The 20,279-nt window shown below is 38.5% G+C and overlaps 1 protein-coding gene across 1 annotated transcript in view; it reads left to right on the top strand.

Annotated features, from left to right (window-relative positions):
* Positions 1 to 9,440: 9,440 nt before the first annotated feature.
* POPDC1 (popeye domain cAMP effector 1) overlaps positions 9,441 to 20,279 on the top strand; it is a 28,608-nt gene continuing 17,769 nt past the window's right edge. The window contains exons 1-4 of the mRNA XM_077779987.1: positions 9,441 to 9,666; positions 12,579 to 12,703; positions 15,717 to 15,904; positions 16,654 to 16,762. Of these exons, the coding sequence (XP_077636113.1) occupies positions 9,441 to 9,666; positions 12,579 to 12,703; positions 15,717 to 15,904; positions 16,654 to 16,762 (648 nt within the window). The remainder of the gene's footprint in view (positions 9,667 to 12,578; positions 12,704 to 15,716; positions 15,905 to 16,653; positions 16,763 to 20,279) is intronic.

Here is a 20,279-nt window from a genome sequence, read left to right as displayed (position 1 = left end):
TGTGTGTCTCTCTCTCTGACCCTCCCTTGCTCACGCTGTCTCTCTCTCTCTGAAATAAGTAAGATATTTAAAAATATTTTTTTAAAGAGTCAAAAAAAAAAAAAACAACCCATGGAGGAATCTTAAATGCATGTATCTTAGTGAAAGAAGGCAGTCTGAAAAGTCAATATTCTATATGATTCCAATTATATGACATTTTGGAAAAGGCAAAACTATGGAGACTGTAAAAAATATCAAAGGTTGCCAGGAGTTAGGGAAGGGAGGAAAGAGAGCAATGAATAATTGGAGCACAGGAGATTTTTAGGGCAGTGAAACTATTTGGTATGATACTATAATGGTGGGCTCATGACATTACTAAAGGAAAGCTCTATTTCCTCTACTTAACACTAGACATCAAGTGTGTGTGTGGGGAGGGGGGGTTCCTCACACCAACCAGTTCTCCAACTCTCCAGACACCAAAAGGATGTCCTACAATTCAATTCTGACACTAACTACCCAGAGTTAGTGCAGTTCCCACTTGTTAAGGTCTCAGTTCCACAAGAGTACCTCTTTATTTCAGATGCCAATCACAAGCAGTGGACCCCGGGGTCACAATTCTGTCTGGCGTGGCTATAAAGTGGGGTTCCCATGACCTCGTCCTCAGGTTTGATAATTTGCTCTAATTACTGACAGAATGCAGGGAAACACATTTACTGGTATATTATAGGGGATATAATAAAAGACATAAATGGACAGCCAGATGAGGAGTATAGAAGCTTCTGTCCCTGTAGAATTATTGTGCACCACCCTTCCAGTATGTGGATGTGCTCACCAACCTGGAAGCTCTCCAAACACCTTAGGTTAGGGATTTTTATGGAGGCTTCATCATGTAGGCAAGATTAATTATTCATTCAGTCTTCCAGCCCCTCTCCCTTTCTCAGCAGATGGAGGGTGGGGTTGAAGTTCCAAGCTTTTAATCATGGTGACCAGGTCCCATCCAGAAGCTACCCAGAAGTCCACCCAGAGTCATCTCATTAGAATGAAAGATGCTCCTCTCACCCAAGGTATCTAGATTCCAAGGGATCTAGGAATGATGATCCTATCATCCCCATTCCTCAGGAAATCGCAAAGATTTCAGAAGTACTATGTCAGGAATTGAGGGTCAAAGACTAAATATTAGAACAAAAGATGCCCCTAAAACCTCTACTCTAAGGAAATTACATATAAGGATTTTAGAAGCTCTGTATGAGGAACTAGGAAAAAAAGACTAAATATATATTTCTTATTACATCACAGGTAGATACACGATATTATACACTTGGCAAAACCCTGAGGACTATATAATACAATACAACCTAAAGTAAGGTTTGTTAATAGTAATGTATCAATATTGGTTCTCCAACTGTCACAAATGTATCACACTAAGGCAAGATGTTAATAACAGGAGAAACTGAGTAAGGGAGAAGAGGGTATATAGAAACTTTCTATACCACCTGCTCAATCATCTGTAAAACTAAAATTGCTCTAACAAAACAAAGTCTGTTAATTATGAAAGGCTTTTTAATCAATTTTTGTTAAAGAAAGAGAAATTTTAACAGTCAATCAGGTTGGTTGTCAAACTGGTCAATGAAAAGGTTAATGCAACATTTAATGAGAGGGATTTAGGTACAGAAAGAATCTAGTTAAGTCATTGTTTAATAATCCAAGTTTGATCAGAACTGTCTGCCTTGAGCCCATATCAGAAGAAGCTTCGGTCTCCATACAGTAAGAAAGTCTACACTAATGTAAACCATAGGCAGATATAGATATGAAAGATAAGGCTATGTACTTCTAAAACCAGTGACTCCCTCGGGTCTTGTTTTATTTTTACAAAACTTATTCTATCTGAATTTTGAAATTTCATCAAGGCTTTGCCCAAATAGAAAAAGAAGACTAGGATGCCCATAGAGAAATAAAGGGAGAAATAATTATGTCAGTATAAGCTGTGATAGCCAGAGTAGTTGCAGAGGAGACAGGCTGCTCTATATATTTTTTTACACCTTGTGTGCTTTTCCTTACATACTTCTGTGCAAGTTATTTCCTTGTATCGTATCAGTTTTCAAATAGTGCTCAGAACCTTTCAATATGACCTTTCTCCATGACCAGCATGAAGAGACCAGGGAGCCTAAAAGGCATTCCCAAAACCAACTTTTTTTTTAATTTCTTTTTTTAAAATATTTTTTTATTTATTTCTAGGAGAGAGAGAGACAGCGTGAGCAGCAGAGGGTCAGAGAGAGAGGGAGATACAGACTCTGAAATAGGCTCCAGGCTCTGAGCTGTCAGCACAGAGCCCAACGCGGGGCTCAAACCCACGAACCGCGAGATCATGACCTAAGCGAAAGTTGGACGCTTAACCGACTAAGCCACCCAGGCGCCCCCCAAAACCAACTTTTGTGCCTAGAATTCTTATTTTAAATTTTGTAGAATTAATATTCATACATTAGTGATAAGAAACTTAAATATAGGGGTGCCTGGGTGGCTCAGTTGTTTAAGTGTCCAACGTTGACTCAGGTCATGGTCTCAGCATTCATGAGTTCAAGCACACCGTTCTGTGCTGACAGTTCAATCTGGAGCTTGCTTCAGATTCTGTGTCTCCCTCTCTGTCCCTCCCCTGCTCATGCTCTCTCTCTCTCTTTCTCAAAAATAAACATTACAAAAATTTTTAAAGAAACTTAAATGTAAAATCCTGTTTTAATTCTTAGATGGGTTATAGTGAGGGTCTTAGGTTTCATTCAGTCTCCTCTTTCTGTGGAATACATACTCAGAGAAAACACAGGCTCTATCAAATGCCAGTTCTCAAGTCTTATGATATTGAATCCACAACCCTTTTCATAAAAATATACAATCTTTATATGATCGAAATGCCTTACAGGCATCTTATTCTGCAAGGTAAGGATTGAGTATGTCCTGTAGCAGCTGACTCTGTAATCATACCTCTGGAGTCTGGCCTTCTCATCTGCAAAAGCCAGAACCTGGGCTCTACTATTTTAATAAATGTCTTTAAATTATTACAAAAGTACCATATAATCGTCATTGAGGAAAGTTTAGCAGAAGGAGAAGCAGGAGGAGGAGTGGGAGGAGTTGGAAGAAGAAGGGGAAAGGAAGGAAGGGAAGAAGGAGAAAAAAAAGAAAGATCACTTATAATCTCCCCACTCTGCGGTAAGGGTAACGGTAAGGGTAAATGTAAGCATTTTAGGTTTTATCATTGTGGATGACTTGTAATATCCTACATACTCTTGTAACTTAGCCTTTTTCTACCGACATCTTTCTATGGGAAGCAGTGGAACTAAAGACAGAAGGTAGCAGACACTTGTAGCTAGTGAACTCAGGAACTAGACTGCCTGGTTCATATCCTGGCTCAGCATTTCCTTAGCTGTGTGACTCTGAGCAAACCACTTTGCCTCTCTGTTACCTCAGTTTCCCATCTATAAAATGGAGATCAGTATAGCAACTATTTCTTCAGAGAGTCCATTATGAGGATACAATGGCTTAATATAGCTAAGCCACTTATAACAGTGTCTAGCACAAAAGTATACTCTTTATCAAGGAACAATAGTAAGCCTTTTCAATAAAGAACTAGTAAGTAACTATTTTAGGCTTTGCAGGGTCATATGGTTTCTGTTGCAACTCCTCGATGCTGCCGTTGTAGCACAAAAGGAGCCATAAATGAATGAGGATGGCTGGCTTCCAGTTAAACTCTATGGACACTGACTTTGAATTCCACATAATTTTCACACATCATGATGTATTATTCTTTTAATTTTGCTTTCACTGTTAAACATGTAAAAGCCATTCTAGCTCATAGGCTGTCCAAAACTGGACAGTGGGCTGGGCATTTAGACTACAGTTTGCCAACCTCTGTTCTATATAATTAGTTGACATTATTATATTTCCAACATTTCTAAAATATTTTTTAAAGTAGGCTCTACACCCAACATGGGGCTCGAACTTATGATCAAGAATCCCAAGATCAAGAATCTCAGGCTCTACTGACTGAGCCAGCCAATCACCCCTCTACAAATTATTATTATTATTATTATTATTTTGGCTGCTGAGAACAAGATGGTTTGGATGTTCTATAATTAGTTCTGTATGATTCTAACTTAGGGTTATTCCCAGGGTACTTTATTATAAGCCATCCTCCAATGCACATCCATGCAGAATCTTTATGCACAATTGTTATTATATCTACACCTTAAAATGTATTTAGTTGTAGCTACCAAATGGCTGGCAGAGTATCTAGAAAGAAACAGACTCTGAGGAAGTAGCCTTGAAAATTAATCTTGTATCTTTATAACAAATTTCAGACATGTTAGAGGAGCTTTATCAGTATAATGTATATTCATATACGAAGAACTCACTGTGTACCACAGACCATTCTGAGCCCCCTGCCTATGTTAAATCATTTAGTCCTCAAAACACTCCAATTAGGTATAGGTGCAATCGTCACTGTCATCATCATCATCATCATCATCACCATCCCCATGGTGCAGAAAAGGAAACTGAAGCACAGAAAAGCTAAGTAACCTTCCAAGATCACACAGCTAGACGGTGGTAGAGGCAGGTTTCAAATCCAGCCTGTCCAGCACTAGGCTCTTGTTCAGAGTTACCCTGACTCTTCAGAGATTTGGTGAGTGTAAACTTCCAGGTACTTACCTTACAATGGACCTGTGTTCTTTTTCATATTTAGATCATGTCTGTCATACATGAACGACGTCATACTGTAATAATCGGCACAAATTCTATCCCACCATGGGGCACTTCGGTGGACACTGAAGGTCCGTCTAACCGTCCTCCTTTGTCTTCCAACCCCTCCCCCACGCCAACTCTTTATTAATTTGCCCTGCATTTCTTACCCCAAAATGGTTGTCCTCTATGAACAGTAAAAATTGATTGGAGCACACTTTCATATCTTGCTGTCCAGTTTATAGTCCCAAATCTACCAAATTCACTTGGCCAGCTGAGTGGAGCTCCGCTTTGAGCGGAGGGCCCTGCACCGCCATGGGAATGCACATTTCGAGTAAGTACCCTCTTTCTTTGAAACCAAACGTGGCTTGTGTCAAAAGTCTCTCCCGCGTGGTCCCCGCAGCAACGAGGCTAGCTTGCTCCGACCCGGGTCCTGGAGGGCGGCGTCCTGCGTGCGTGTGAGCCAACCCGCCAGCCTCCGCCGCGCGGCTCAGACGCGGAGCTGCGCGCTCTCCCGGCCCTTCCTGCTGGTGCTGAGATGCGAGTGTCCCAGAAAAGGAGTTATGCGAGTGGGTCATTCAACTTGGAGGGGAACGAGAGTCTAGTTCTCGGTTTTATCCTGATTTCTCTCCCTGCTGGGGTCCTACTGCTTGAGTTCACGAGTTATCCCCAAGGAGATGTGCCACCAACGCCGCTGGTCCCAAGATGTTGCCCGCCCCCCACTGATGCCCAAACAAGGAGAGACCGAGAAGTCGAGAGGAAACGGGGAAAGACCTANGAGGCTACCGCCTCGGGCTCCCGTCGAGCCGCCGCGTCGCTGTCCCCCGCGCCCTGCCGCTGTCGCCCCAAACTTTGGCCAGCGCAGCCCAGGTTCGGTGCCAGGGACGAGCCAGGTAAGGAGCGGGAGGCGTCGCTGCCGTCGGCTCCCCCCCGCGCGCCCGGATGTTTGCAGCCTAGAGCTCCCGGGGCTAAATCGGGAAGCGAAAGTTGGATCCCTGCTCCACCGGGAGCAACTTTGTCAGCCTCCGCGGCGGCTCTGGTTCTCCAGCCGGGCCACCAGGAACCCCGCCCTCTCCTCCCCTGGCCGGGCCCTCGCGGGGTTCCCTGGTCTCTGAAACCGCCCTTCTCCCCCGTCTGGGGTCCACGGCCACAGCCCCTCAGGTGTCGCCTGCTGCAGCACGGGTCTGGCAGCACCCGCATCCCCTGGCGCACGAGCCCCCTCCGGTGCCGGTTCCCGCGCTCTGCCCTGAGCAAGCCCTTGGTGAGCTCGGCGTCTCCTCTCCCCGCTGCACTCGCGGGGTTCCGGGCCCCTAACCCACTACCACTCGTCCTCGCCCGCAGTAGGACCGCCAGCTCTCACGCTGAGGCTGCGAGCAGCTGGGCGCACCGTGTGGCCTGCCCTGGCCCCGAGCGGGCTGTGCCAGGCGGGGCGCGGCGCTCACCCAGCACCCGCGTGGCCCCAGAGTTCGGGTCAAGGAGAACAGTAGACACTGAGTAGACGCTGAGCGAGGTGAGCGGGCTCCCTGGGGAGAACCGATGGCTGGGGAACCCGAGAACCTCGCCACCCACCAGCGCCCTCGTTTCTGAGGCTTTGGGGAACGTGTTGTTGGCCAGACACGTCCCAGAAACGGCTTGTCTTAACACAAGAGTATGTGCGACAAGTCCCTTGGCAACGTAATGCTCTTTGCCATTCTGAAAATGTGCAAAGGTTCGGTTCGATTTACAGAATGAATTAAGCCTGCCAGCACGACTTTTGTTCAATGCTGCTATCTTTTCCATTTTTGTAGTTTGGTGAAGGGTTAATGTTAGTTTCACCATTTAGCCATTTAATACTGCAGACACGTAGCTATTGAAAATCTATAAAAGAACAGGACTTTACTAGAGCACGTAATTAAAGGAATTAGATTCTGAAGAACTAATAGGAGAAAGAAGACTTCTCTTGACTCAGTCAAAATTAACCTGAACGTTTACCAATTTACCAGTCTAGCCTTCCTCCTTAGACACATTGTATAAGGCTACTTCAGTGTAAACGATTTAAGTCCATTAAAAGTGATCAAAAGAAGCTGAAACCAGTAAACTCTAATCAATATTATTGACAACAGGTAACTGGCATTTCAAAATTGATGTGGAGATAAATATACAAGTAAATAATAAATTATATAATAAATGTATTATACAATATTAGTTATTCTATAAGCTATTAAGACATACAGAAAATAAAAAATATATATACATATTTTTAAATAAGGTGTTGGGCATCAAAATATTTTGTAGGATGATTCCGCCTTTTAAAAATTCCTATTGCTATTTTCCTAGTTCTTGCAGCAGTGGATCATAGTTTTTCTATCATTTCTCTTGGAGCAGAAGTTGGTACTTTTAGTGCCACTTGAAGAACTTTTACAAACATGAAATTGAGCTAAAGTGGATTAGTTGGCAATACAGGTATAATTGGTTGGATATGAGAGGGAATGTGTCTTAACTAACTTCTTATATAAATGTGTTAGAGCCTCAGGCTATTAAAACTTGAAAGGGTTTCAAAGACCATCTAGTTCATCCACCTCTGTTCCTAGGAAGAAGCAGACCCAAGAAACAGAAGTGACTTTCCCTGACTTAATGTGGCTCCCCAGGGCTTTTGGTATAGAGCCTGATTCTCTTATTCCCAGGAATGCTGGACACTTTCCTGTCTTTACTCTAAAGTTTGGGGAGACTAAAAATGATTTCTAAAAGTGTTTGTCATGTTTGTGTCCCTTCTGTATGGCTTTTAGCCCTGGCATTCTCTACAGAGCCTAGGCCTTGGGTATACATAGATGAATATGACAACACCCCTGCCTAATAGAGAACACAGGGTAGTTAGAAAAGCAAATAGGACAATGGAAGTGGAAGCCATAGAAATGTAGTTATTAGGGGCGCCTGGGTGGCTTAGTTGGTTGAGCGTCCAACTTCTACTCAGGTCATGAGTTTGTGGTCTGTGGGTTCAAGCCCTGCGGCATCCGGCTCTGTGCTGACAGCACAGAGCCTGGAACCTGCTTCAGATTTTGTTTCCCTCTCTCTCTGCCCCTCCCCTACTTGTGTTCTGTCTCTCTTGTTCTCTCAAAAATTAATAAATGTTTAAAAAAATGTAGTTATTAGTTTAGGTAATGCTAATGCATAAGCAGATATTGACCTAGCTTTTGAGTGATAGAGGACCTTTAATATCATTCTCTATCCTGCAGAAATTATAAGATTAATTCTGATTTGGTCCTTGAAAGCAAGCTTTATATAAATGGAGTTATTCAAATAATTATACCTTTCACTCCAATAGGCTCACATTTTTATTGATTCAAACATTTGGAAAGTAGTTAAATATTTGTAGTTTCTTTCCTTTTTGCAGAAAATCAACATTTAAGTCAACTATTTCTCTTATGTTTTTGAACTATTTCAGAATTACATGAAGAGATCTTTAACTGACTTGATCATTTCATTCATAGTTTGTAATGCATGTCTGTTTTTATTTTTATCATCTTAACAGATGTAGAATTCCTTCAGATTTGTCTAGTAGCATCCTTTCAGAATGCCCAACCTATACCAATTAATTATTCTACCACCTAAAACCTGTACTTTGGTATGATGGAAAAAATGAATGGAAATATATAGTTAAATTGTGTGACCTTATTTTGGAGAGAAATACTTATCAGATTAAATTTAAAGATACTTTTGGTACCCATTTGGAATTCTTTTTCTGAAGCAGAATAACTCATATAAATCTATAAATCGACATGGTTTTTTATCAGGGACCAGTTTGTATAACTAATAATAGAAAAAGTTTTTTAAGTGCCAGAGACGGAAGACAGATAATTTAGTCAGGAAATAATGCCATTTTTTTAAGGTTTATGTAAGCATGTGTAATATGTATACTTTTTGAAATGTATTTATTATAGATATTTATTGTTATTAAATAGTTGAAAGAATATTCATTACTTCTCTTACATAAAAGTAAACCAAAAGTTTGCTACATTTTAATTTGTGATATGCTATCTAGTCGAGTTTTTATGGGAAAGAAAGTAGAGACTTAAATTGGACAATGAAAGAAGGAGTAAATATTGGACAATGAAAGAAGGACTAAATACATATCTGTGTATGTATAAGTGATAAGTAATGTATTATGTGCACACAGGATAATATAGATTCTATATATGTATGATACAATGATTTAATGACAGTATAAAAGTAGAGCCTTCTCAATATCCTAAGCCTTCAAATAGTAGATATGAGAGTATTAATTTTTTGGAAACTATTTAAAAAATCAGTTTTTCCATTTACTTTTTCTGTGTTTGGAATCAGTGTCATAGTGGGAATGTGATAGAAAACCTTGCAGTTGCTATGGCTTATGAATTATTGGTGATTGCCTTTTAGACTAATTAATTCCTCATTCCTTTCTCCCCCACTGTGTATGTCTATGTACAGATATACATGTCAGTGAATAGTTATGAACTATGCTAAATATTTCATGTATTTCATTTCATCTTATTAGAAAGTCAAATGAAGTATTACTATCATCGTTTAACAGATAAAGAAATGGATACACTTAATATGTGACTGGTGGGGTTCAAACCTGGCTGTAATTCATAAGCACAAGAAAAATCTATTTACCAATATTTAGTTCACAGAAATAATTTTGATATAATACCTATAGGGGTAGTAAGATATAGCTGCCATTTTTATGATTGTCCTTTTGTTTCTTTTACAGGGTTTTCAAGATGAATTATACTGAGTCAAGCCCATTGACAGAATCAACTGCATTAGGTTTTACACCTGAGTTAGAAAGTACCATACCCGTGCCTTCCAATGAGACCATATGTGAAAACTGGAGAGAGATACATCATCTAGTTTTTCATGTAGCGAATATTTTTTTCACAATTGGGTTGGTTATTCCAACTAGTCTTCACCTTCATATGATACTTCTTCGGGGGATGTTAACTATAGGTAAGAAACCTAATTGAGATGTACGTAAGTTCTCTGTAACTGGCATCAGATGGGCTCAGGATTGGGGGCTTCAGAGTATTCCTGGTCAGGTCTATGGCATACCATAAATAGAAATCTTTGTCAGCAAGTAAGCAGTACGTAGATCAAGTAACTTATAAGGTAGGCCTTCACATGCCATATTTTTCCATATTTATTTTAAATAAGACCATGTATGTTTTCTATGTTGTTAGATTTTCCAGACATAAAAATATCCAATTGTATATAGGATAGTGGACTGTGGAGTATATTGTGTAGTTCAAATCCTGGTCCTACCACTTGCTAACTGTGTAACTAGGGCAAGTGATTAAACCTTTCTATTCCGCAGTTTTCCCATCTGTCAAATAAGGGTAAAAATAATACTACCTCCTAGAGTTGTTGGAAGGATTGAATGAGTGTGTGTGTGTGTGTGTGTGTGTGTATAAGAGTGTGAGTGTGTGATATTTGACTTATAATAGGCCTGGCACATAATAAATACTATCCAGTCTTAAGCACTGTTAAATAGGCATTTACTTAATGATCTGTAATGAAACACTGGAAACAAAAGTAGTTTCCTAAACACAGTACTTCAAAGAAAACATTTTTGGGCATCTCCAATAATCCTGATGAAGCAGATTAAATTGATTCACATCAAATAGCAGAGCAATTAAATTTATTATTTTAGCCAGTGATTCTTGACAAATTACTCTCTATGTGATTGTTTCCTTGATAATTCCTTTATTCAGGTGCATTTTTGAGCACCTATAATGTGTCAAGCAAAGACTGAAGAAGGCAGTGACCATTTTTGAAAAAGATACTTTTGGGGGGCTAGGGAGACACAGACGGACAGTCACGTGGGAGGTGTTGGAGGCTGTGATGCACGTATGCACCCAGTGCCAGGGAGAAATGGAGAGGGTGACAGGCTCAGCAGGAAGGTGGAGCAAGGTCACACTGAGGAGATGACATTGGAGCTGGCTTTTGGAAGATGAACAGGATTTCTCTGAGTGTGAGTACGTGTGGTATCCAAGAAAAGGCACAGAAGAGAGAGAAATTCATCATATCTAGGGAGAGTGAAGAGTAGCTCATTATGCCTGAAATACATGAAAAATTACAAGGAATGGTCAAAATAAATCCTAGAAGCAAAAGACATGCTTCCAGTTGTGGAATGAATAAGTTATGGGAATAAAAGGCACAGCATAGGGAATATAGTCAGTGGTATTGTAACAGTGCTGTATGGTGACAGATGGCGGCTACACTTGTAGTGAGCACAGCATAATATATGTGAACATGTAGAATCACTATGTTGTACACCTGAAACTAATGTAACAGTACATGTCAGTTACACTCAAAATAAGTAGGTAGGTAGGTAGGTAGGTAGACAGTGGATAGATACATAAAATAAGAAGCGTCTGGAAGGAAAGCTAGCAAGTGGCTGGTGAGGTTTCTGTGGCTGTAACCTCTGAGTAAGGTAGGGATTGCAGTAGACACGGAGAGTGTTGAATGAAAAACAAAACCAAACCACATCTTATAAAAAAGCAAAAGCTAATTTTAAATTTTAATACACAGTTTCAGAGGTGGGAAGGGCCAAGGAGATCATCTTGTCTGACACTATAAATGAAGAGACCTGGAGAAGTTAACTGACTCATCCAAAATTAAGATGGAGAGAATGTGGCTAATCCAGGACTGTAATTCAGATCCTCATGTTCCCAGTCAGCTGAAGCATCATGCTTCCCTGTCTTCTTTAAATAATAATATTTTAAAATTCAAAAACATTTGCTATGAAATATTTTTTAAAGAACTTATAAAGTTTTACATTTTGGTCTATTCAGATGCCCAAAATCATTCTGATAAAATAAAAATTGCAAATGAGTAACTTTTTAATGTGGGAGTTTAGCTTTCATATGCATATTTGTTGTTGATATATTTGTATCATATTGATCATTTCATTTCTAATGAAAAATATATATTCACTCTCCCACCATTCATTAATCAAAATAAAATGGGGTATTTTTCCTAAATTAAGATAATTGATAAGAAAAAGCAAGAAGATTTCCACAGGTGAATGGAAAATCATCAGGTGAAGATTGAGATGGTTAAGTGTTTTATAAAATATTCAGACTCACCAGTAGTCATGAAAATGCAAAATCAACTAAAACACATAATTCCTCACTATCAAGTGAAAAGACTTCAAATTTTGTAATATTGACAACTTAATGGTAGCATTCCCAACTAGTAGGATTGCAAATGTCTATATTACCTTTGGGAAACAATTCTTTAGTCTCATCAACACTATGAAGCTCATTTCCTTGACTTACTGTTAGGTAATCCACCCTAAGAAAATAGTAAAAAACAAAACAAAAAAACACATCAATTTTTAATGTATAAGTATGTTTTGATGATGTATCAATAATTACACCTCAGAAATCTCATCTATTTACCAGTTGGAAAATGGTTAGATAAATTAGGGTTTAGTCAGTTGTAAGCTGTAGTCTTTAAAAACTATGTATACGAAGAGTTTTGACACAGTAGGGAAATTACCACAGTAAGCAAAATACGTTAAAGACTGGGTTTTAAAATGTTATAGATGGTAAGTTTGCCATCAGGTAAAAAATGCATTAAAACTGTAAAGAAGTATAAAGTATTGACAGTGGTTTTTCTTAAGTAGTAGAATTATGGGGGTTTTCCCCTTTAATATTTTCTATATAAATTTTCCACAATGGAGCACATTTTCCTTTTGTGGTAATAAGACAAAGAACAAAATGGAACTTAATGTGATGTTTGGCTTAGGTATTTGTAAAATGTGCTTGACTATTTTTATATACAGAGAATAAAAAATTTATTAAGCTACATGTGATGCTATTCCAGTCATCTAACATGTTAACTTTGTTATTCAACAGGATGTACCCTTTATATTGTCTGGGCCACTCTCTACCGATGTGCCTTGGATATCATGATCTGGAACTCTGTGTTCCTGGGTGTCAACATTTTGCATCTGTCATATCTTTTGTACAAGAAAAGACCGGTAATGACTAAAATTAATTAATTAGGAAGAGATTTTATTTTATTTTTAAAGTTTATTTTGTTATTTTGAGAGAGAGTGCACATATGTGGTGGGGGTAGGGGGGCTGGAGAGGAAGAGAGAGAATCCCAAGCAGGCTCTGTGCTGACAGATGGGCTCAGTCTCTCAAACCTTGATCTGATAAACCATGAGATCATGACCTGAGCCGAAACCCAGGGCCAAATGCTTAACCAACTGAGCCACCCAGGCGCCCCTTAAGGAAGTGATTTCAAAGCCAAAAAGCTTTTAAAGTGCTTTGTTCAGACTTAAGAATGAACATCTAACATCTTTGGTCCCTTTAATATCATTTCTCTGATTTTGTTTATACATAAAGTGAAATATTTGAATACTATGAAATTTGTTCTACATAGGAGTTTCTTAAACTCTTTAAATCATTAAGGCAACTTGGACATAAGAGAACATGTCAATATTCTCTGTCTTTTTAGTCATGTAACTTCATTATTTCTTTTGTCTATTGACACTTGATGTCACTCGGAAATATCTTTGCCTACTTGTAAAATCAATTACAGGTAACTGCCTTGAACATACTAATGATTTACAAATAGTTCATGCTATTTTTTATTTTTATTTTTTTGAGTATATATATTTACTTTGAGAGAGAGGGAGAGTAAGAGAATTCCAGGCAGGCTCCACACTGTCAGCACAGAGCCTAATGTGGAGCTCGAACTCACAGAACTGTGAGATCATGACCCGAGAAGAAATCAGAAGTCAGATGCTTAACTGATTGAACCACCCGGGCACCCCTCATGCTATTTTTTAAACGTAGTGACTTTATTTTTTTCCTTATGCCCAAAATACTCATTTAAGGAGATCGCCATTTGGTGAGGATATTGCCAAAACACTAGTATTTAACTCTAGTATTTAACTTTTTTTCCCTAGTTCTGATTTATTTTGTGTTTCCTTGGTCATTCTAAGACAAAAAGACGTAAATAGGATTAAGAAAACAGCATAGCTACTGGAAATCACTCCATAGGTGTTTACTAACTGTTCAAATTCCACATGATTATCTAGTAAGGTAAAAGACAACACTTGTACATGTTCAAAGCCAGACATGTACACATAAAACTATTAGAAAACAACATATTGCACAGGAAATTATTATTTGAATGATATAGATGATATGTAATAGGCATTCTATTACACTGTCACCTCATCGTTACTGTAACCCAGGCTGTTTTGCTGAGTGTATTAAGTTTCTCTAAGTTATCCTGTGTAATAAACAATCAGAAAATCTCAGTGACAAGTAACAGTGACAGGTGTTTTTTTTTTTTTTTCCTCACCCACCTTATACATGGACTCTGGCAGTTGTGTGTCAGTGGTGATTCTGCTCTATGGCTTCATTTCAGGGTCTCTGCACCAGGTTCTGTTTAGATATACATTTTCATGGCAGAGAACAAATGAGAAACACCCGGTGTCTCTTAAAATTTCTCAGAAGGAGCAGATGTCACTATGCTCACATTTCATTGGCTAAAGCAAGTGACGTTGCCAAGTGTGATAATGTGAGAATAGGGTGGGATAAAGGGATGGATAATCTTTTTATGGGGGGATAGGAGCACCACATAGTTGGGAACAAAAACATCATCTACCGCCTAACTGTTGTATTCCATGTTCCTGTCAACCATGATTGTCACATAACAAGTGCTCAGAAAAACACTTGATGAGTGAATGCTTTCAAAAGAATTAAGAAGGCTTCATGAAGGAATTGGGACTTGAGATAAGACTTGCAGAATGATCAGATGATGATCATGAGTCAATAGATTTGTTTAGTTCCTATGTTCATTACTATGCCACATTGGCTAGTATGTGTCCTGAAAGTGGGACATATCTGTGACTAAATTATTTTAAACACTCATTACCAGAACTCTGAAGTGGAGGGTAAAAGTTCTGAATATCAGAACTTGTTGGAAACCCAAGTTCTGAACATAAGGTTCAGAAGTTGCTGGTGTGATGGGTAGTAGCGTCAAGTAAAACATTCACACAGTATCTGTGCTTTTGTTTCTTCTCAGATTATAAACTTACTTTTTTTGAAAAATATAAATGCTGTTTCTTTGTTGAAATGGAACATGGCAAGAGCTTAGCAAAGGCTATAGTGACATCTGAGTGGCTCTCATCATCTGGGTCTATAAGCTCCATGTTGTGTTTGCCATAGATTTTTTTTGGATGGATGATCATTTAAACCCCAGAGTACATTCAAATGCTTTACAGTTTTCCTAGACTAATGCTGGGCCCAAATATGGAATGTGATCTGGATCTTGACTGAAAGCAGAGGTGATTGAGCCATTTTGCTCTTCCCTTCATCTGCTAGCCAGACTTAATTGGTGGGTTCTCCATTCTACAAAGTATTTTAGCTTTGGATGAAATTACTATACTGAAACCCGTTTACTCTCTTCACTTTGCTTCAGAATAAATAAATTAGAAGCAATGAATGCAGCCGTGAATGTTTGTTCTCTTATTCCGATGCATTAAATAATACTTACATATAGATAAAATGCTTAATGTATGTATTTTCATAATTTTTTTTCTCTGTTGGTTCCTATGTTATGTGTTTCTTTTTTTGCTCTTCTATTTAAAAGTTCATGTAATTTCTTTCTGTGAAACAAAACTGTTATAATGACAAAAAGATTCTGTGTTATTTATAGAGAGTGCTAAGATTGGGAAGGTGCGTGTTGTGATAACATTCAAAACCTCCCCAGCCGCTTTACAGCGCCTGGGAAGAGATGTGATCAATAGTGCAAATCTTTCCCATATGCTCTTGGAGTTGTTTAACTGCAAAAGTGCCCTTTTAGCATCTAAACTTATGTCACCACTTGGTCTCTGTGTAAGATTCTATGTACTGAAATACAGGGCCATGGTATGTATCGAAGACGTGTTTACTCTCAAAACTGTATTGAGACCACAGAGCCAATGTTTCAGTGTTGCTGGGTGCTTACAGCATGTGGTCATTGCTGCATTTCAGGTAAAGATTGAAAAGGAGCTCAGTGGCATCTACCGCCGATTGTTCGAACCACTCCGTGTGCCTCCAGATTTGTTCAGAAGATTAACTGGCCAGTTTTGTATGATCCAAACATTAAAAAAGGGCCAGGCTTATGCTGCAGAGGATAAAACCTCAGTTGACGACCGTCTAAGTATTCTCTTGAAGGGGAAGTAAGTGCTCTATGGAAATTGAAATTCCCAGTTTGCCCTGAATCTTTTCATGTCCCCTGGGAAGGAAGTGACTAAAAAGGAATGATACCAGCTAATGGCAGAAACGGTCACAGAGTTTGCTGGTGGTGAAATTCCATTTTACAACTGCATTTTAGAATGCTACAGAGCAACATGTTAGAGTTACATAGAATTGACTACCCTGATTCTTGTTGATGTTAGGATTTTCACTTGTGACTATTTTGAACGCTGATTGACCCATTTTTAAAGTTAATGAATCAAAATTAAAGTAGGTGTAAGTTGGGCATTAAACTTCCAAAAGCCTGTGCATGTTTCAGAGGTGATTTGATTATTTTTTGAATATCACAGACATATAACTTCTAGAAATACCAGTCTTCTGGGGAGAGAGAGCCAGTGTATATTGTTTTGGCATAATTATTAATTCCAACCATTTCCTTCTCAAAAGTATCTGAGTTTGAGTGATAAATTTATGGCCACTCCAGCTACATGAGCAATGATAACCATTGGAAGGCACATGTCTGTTCAATACTGGAACCTGTCTTTTTTTTTTTTTTCTTGTTGATGAAATTTATTTTGAAGTAAATATTATGCTTTTCAGGAAGTGCTTTTAATTATGTCTGTCATCTCTGGAGTCTTTAAAACTTTAGTACAAGATACAGACCTGTAAGATTAAGGATCATATGTTATTTGTGAGATGTTATGCATCTATTAACATTAATTTCTGTTATCAGAATGAAGGTTTCCTATCGAGGACATTTTCTGCATAACATTTACCCCTGTGCCTTTATAGATTCACCAGAATTTAGATCAACTCAGATGCACAAAGGTGAAAAATTCCAGGTATGTTTTGGCGTGATTTTTAAGAAGATTGGAGCTAGTTCATGTCTCATTCAAAATCCAAAGAATATTAATAGAAAAGTGATTTATTGACGAAAAGAGATTACTATATGGTATATATAGCATGATCCCACTTTTGTAGAACTTAAACAAAATAGTGCCTATACATGCATAAAAATAGATCTAGGAAGATATTTCCTACTTTGGGCATAGTGTTAACACTATTATTTCTGGGTTGTGAGTTTGACTACTTTTTTATTTTCTTCATTTTTGTTTATTTGACTTTCTATAATTTTTTCATAGAGGACATCTAATGCTTTGATTATGAGAATAAAGGAAAATATCAGTTGTGGATAATCAGTGTTTCTAAAACATGTAATTGGTTACTTTTATTGGGAAAAAAGAGAAACTGGCTTTGCCCTAGAGATCTTCTGTTAATCTTTATGAAATAACCTAATCACTTTACAATTTTATGTTTAATGAATATTTTAAGGACAAAATATAAAGTTCTTCATAGTTAAAAATTGTTCCATTATGGGCACTTTGTTTTGATTCTTTCTGTAAGTGTCCAGCCCTATTTTATCCCCCCTTGATTAATAGGAAAGTAACCAGGAAAATGGGTGAGAATATCCTTTGATCTTAGCCTCTAGATAAATAGCAGAATAGGGATGCTTATGAGCAAGAGGGTAATTCTATGTAGGTAGAAAATGGTATAGAAGGAATGTTATCATCTGAGGGATGAAATGTCAGTGTTTCTTGGTGACCGGTATTACTTTTGAGTTTCATTTTGAGACTCTGTACAATTTGGGAGGCCACATGGAGATAAAAGGGAAAATTTACAAACATACAGTTTAGTTTAGTTTAGTTTATATATAGTGGTTTCAGCCTTGCCCCGCTCCCATTCTGCCTGAGTTAAAAAGGTCTGCGTAACCACAAAACTTGGTACAGTTATGTGTATTTACTACAAGGTCTCATGTAAGTTCATTAACTGGGTGTAGTACTGTTCCCAAACAGGCTGAGCTTAAGATACAGAAGTAGAAGGCTAATGCTCTATTGTGACTTCCTGAATTTACACTCTAACCTTTTGTTTGTGAGGGTCAGCTATGCATCGAGACTTAATGTTCTTACTATATCCTTAATCACCACCATTTACAAATGAGTACAGGACCACTTATTTCTTCTCTCCTTCTTTCCTCTGCCCTTACATTTCTTCGTCCAAAGCCCATTTATCTGTGGATAGTATACACATTTATCTGTTGCATCCATTTCTCTATGTATAGTAGCAAGTGGTATTACACAATGACCCAGTGTCATTATACCCTGAAGAGACTGGGATTTGGCAAGGGGGTAGAAACTGAAACACTTCTGTTTCCAGAAGCAAATGCTCCCTGAGAATCCAGGGATATGAGCGTGTATTGTCCTTTCCACCGGACTTCAAATTATATTTTAATTAAGTTAACAAAAAGGAATTCCTACCACTAGCTACAGTTTCTTCTTGGGGACCAGGGATTGGGATTTGCTAGCTGAGAAGTGTTCATGATAATTTCTGTGAAGGTTCCAAACTATGAGCAAACTCAAGGTATCCATAGCTGGTAAAGGATATTTATTCAGCCTTTCCAACACCAGCCATCTCTTGTCTGCGTAGAATGTACTGAGGCATTTTCTGATTGGTCAATGGAAAGAAACTACTCTAGCATCATGGAACTTGTGCTCTGTACAATTGGAGCAGACTCCGTCAGAAGAAGCCCTCAGGAGAAATTGTGTTTTGATTGTTTACAAAATGTTCCCTTTGGCAGATACTCAAGAGTAAAAATAGCTGTTGCACATCTGTGTAGGAGTATATAGTGCCTCTTTGTGAGGCATGTTCCCAGAGAAACTTTGCTGCAACCTCTCACTACCTGTGCTCGTAACAGAAGACATTTGAGAGAGTCAGTGGTCAGACTTCTCCACCCACATGCTTTTTTTCCTGCTAATCTCATTTTTCTTTAATTCTGAACAATTAATAATATTCTGACAAAGGAGCTACTTCCTTTGAATTTGTATTTCTTTAAATGCATCTTTGGTAGGGGGTACTCCCAAAGTACGTTTCACTAAAGTGAAAGGAGAAAAGAAAGGCAAATGAACTCAATGTCTGTCTCTTGAGATTGCACAGCAATTGTTGGTTGGGTACATGTGTGAAGCTTGTGACAGGCACAGTGACAGGGATGAGAAACAGATTCTGAACTCACAGGTACTCGAGAGGTGCTTACAGCCATTTTGTACTTACGCACAAAAGTTGCTACTTAGAACTGTTGATAGAATCTTGGGTATTTTTATTATAAGAGGGAGAGGTAGTCTTTTGTGTTTGGTTTCTTTTTCTTCATGCAATTGCTTTATATCAAGTGCGCTTTACCATTTTCACATATATCTTTTGTATTCTGTCTCCTGCTATTGCTTTGCCGTAGTCAGTTGCATGTCCTGTGCTGGGAAGCCTGAAAATCAAAGCTTTATTGACTTGAAGGGAAGAAGAATGTCTTGGAAATCCAGGCTCTTGTGAGATAAATGAACACTAAACTTTCACCTGTATTTAAATCAAATCTTATAGTATTAAGTAAATCTTTTGGTTAAGTGGTGAAGCAATTTAATCTGCCAGCTTTGACTCTACTGTATTTTGGTGCTCATGAGAACTCTAAGCCTTGGCTGAACACACCAGTCCTAGGACATTTTCATGTTCCTGATGTGTGAAATGTGATGCAGTACACGAAGAAAATAACACATTCTCTCCTGAAGACACTCATCAGTCATATTGTTGGACCGCTGTTTCCAATTCTGGCACATTCAGCTATTCCCCTAGACATCCTTGTTCTTGTGCAATGTCTTCTCATTCTGTGAGGGTGTAGAGTCTAAAGTGAGGGGCAGGCCTAGTGCCTTGAAGTAATCAGGGCAAACCCGACTGAAAAGCCTTAGTCCAGTTCTCTCCCTGAAAGAAATCCCTTTGTATCTTCCATTGCCATGTTTGCTTTTATTTCTTCACAAGAACTGAAGCAGGGCACTGCCGAGGTGCCCTAATGACTAAAGAAGCAAATTTATTTTATGGAAGCTTTAAAAAAATCTTACATTGCTTTGTAGAAATTCCTCATTAAAATATGTTTTACTTGGCTCTTGTGACAGGAAATCGTTAAACACAAATGTCTTTTGGCAGAAATGAAGCATCAGCCATCACATAAAATGACCTCAGTCAATATGCTAACTACCCGCTTCCAATTAAATGCCTGCGCTCATGGACTTGTGAGTTACTCATACATACTCTAGGTATAGCTTATTATTAGAATGCTGTTACTAAATCTAAATGTAATAACAATTTAAACAAGTTCACAGTATTTTTCAACCACCAATAAGAAATGTATTTGCTAAACAAATGATTGTATCAGAAGTGTCATTGCCTCCATGGAAACTTGAGGTTATTGGAATGGTTGAAAAGAAGTTAAATGCATTAAACATCACCTAGGTACAATTCATTTTTCTTCTCTTGGATTACTTC

This window comes from Crocuta crocuta, unplaced genomic scaffold (assembly GCF_008692635.1).
Source record: "Crocuta crocuta isolate KB4526 unplaced genomic scaffold, BGI_CrCroc_1.0 scaffold147, whole genome shotgun sequence".
Classification (NCBI taxonomy): domain Eukaryota; kingdom Metazoa; phylum Chordata; class Mammalia; order Carnivora; family Hyaenidae; genus Crocuta; species Crocuta crocuta.
The sequence above is the reverse complement of the archived record's forward strand: the minus strand, read 5'-3'. Positions and strand labels throughout refer to the sequence as shown.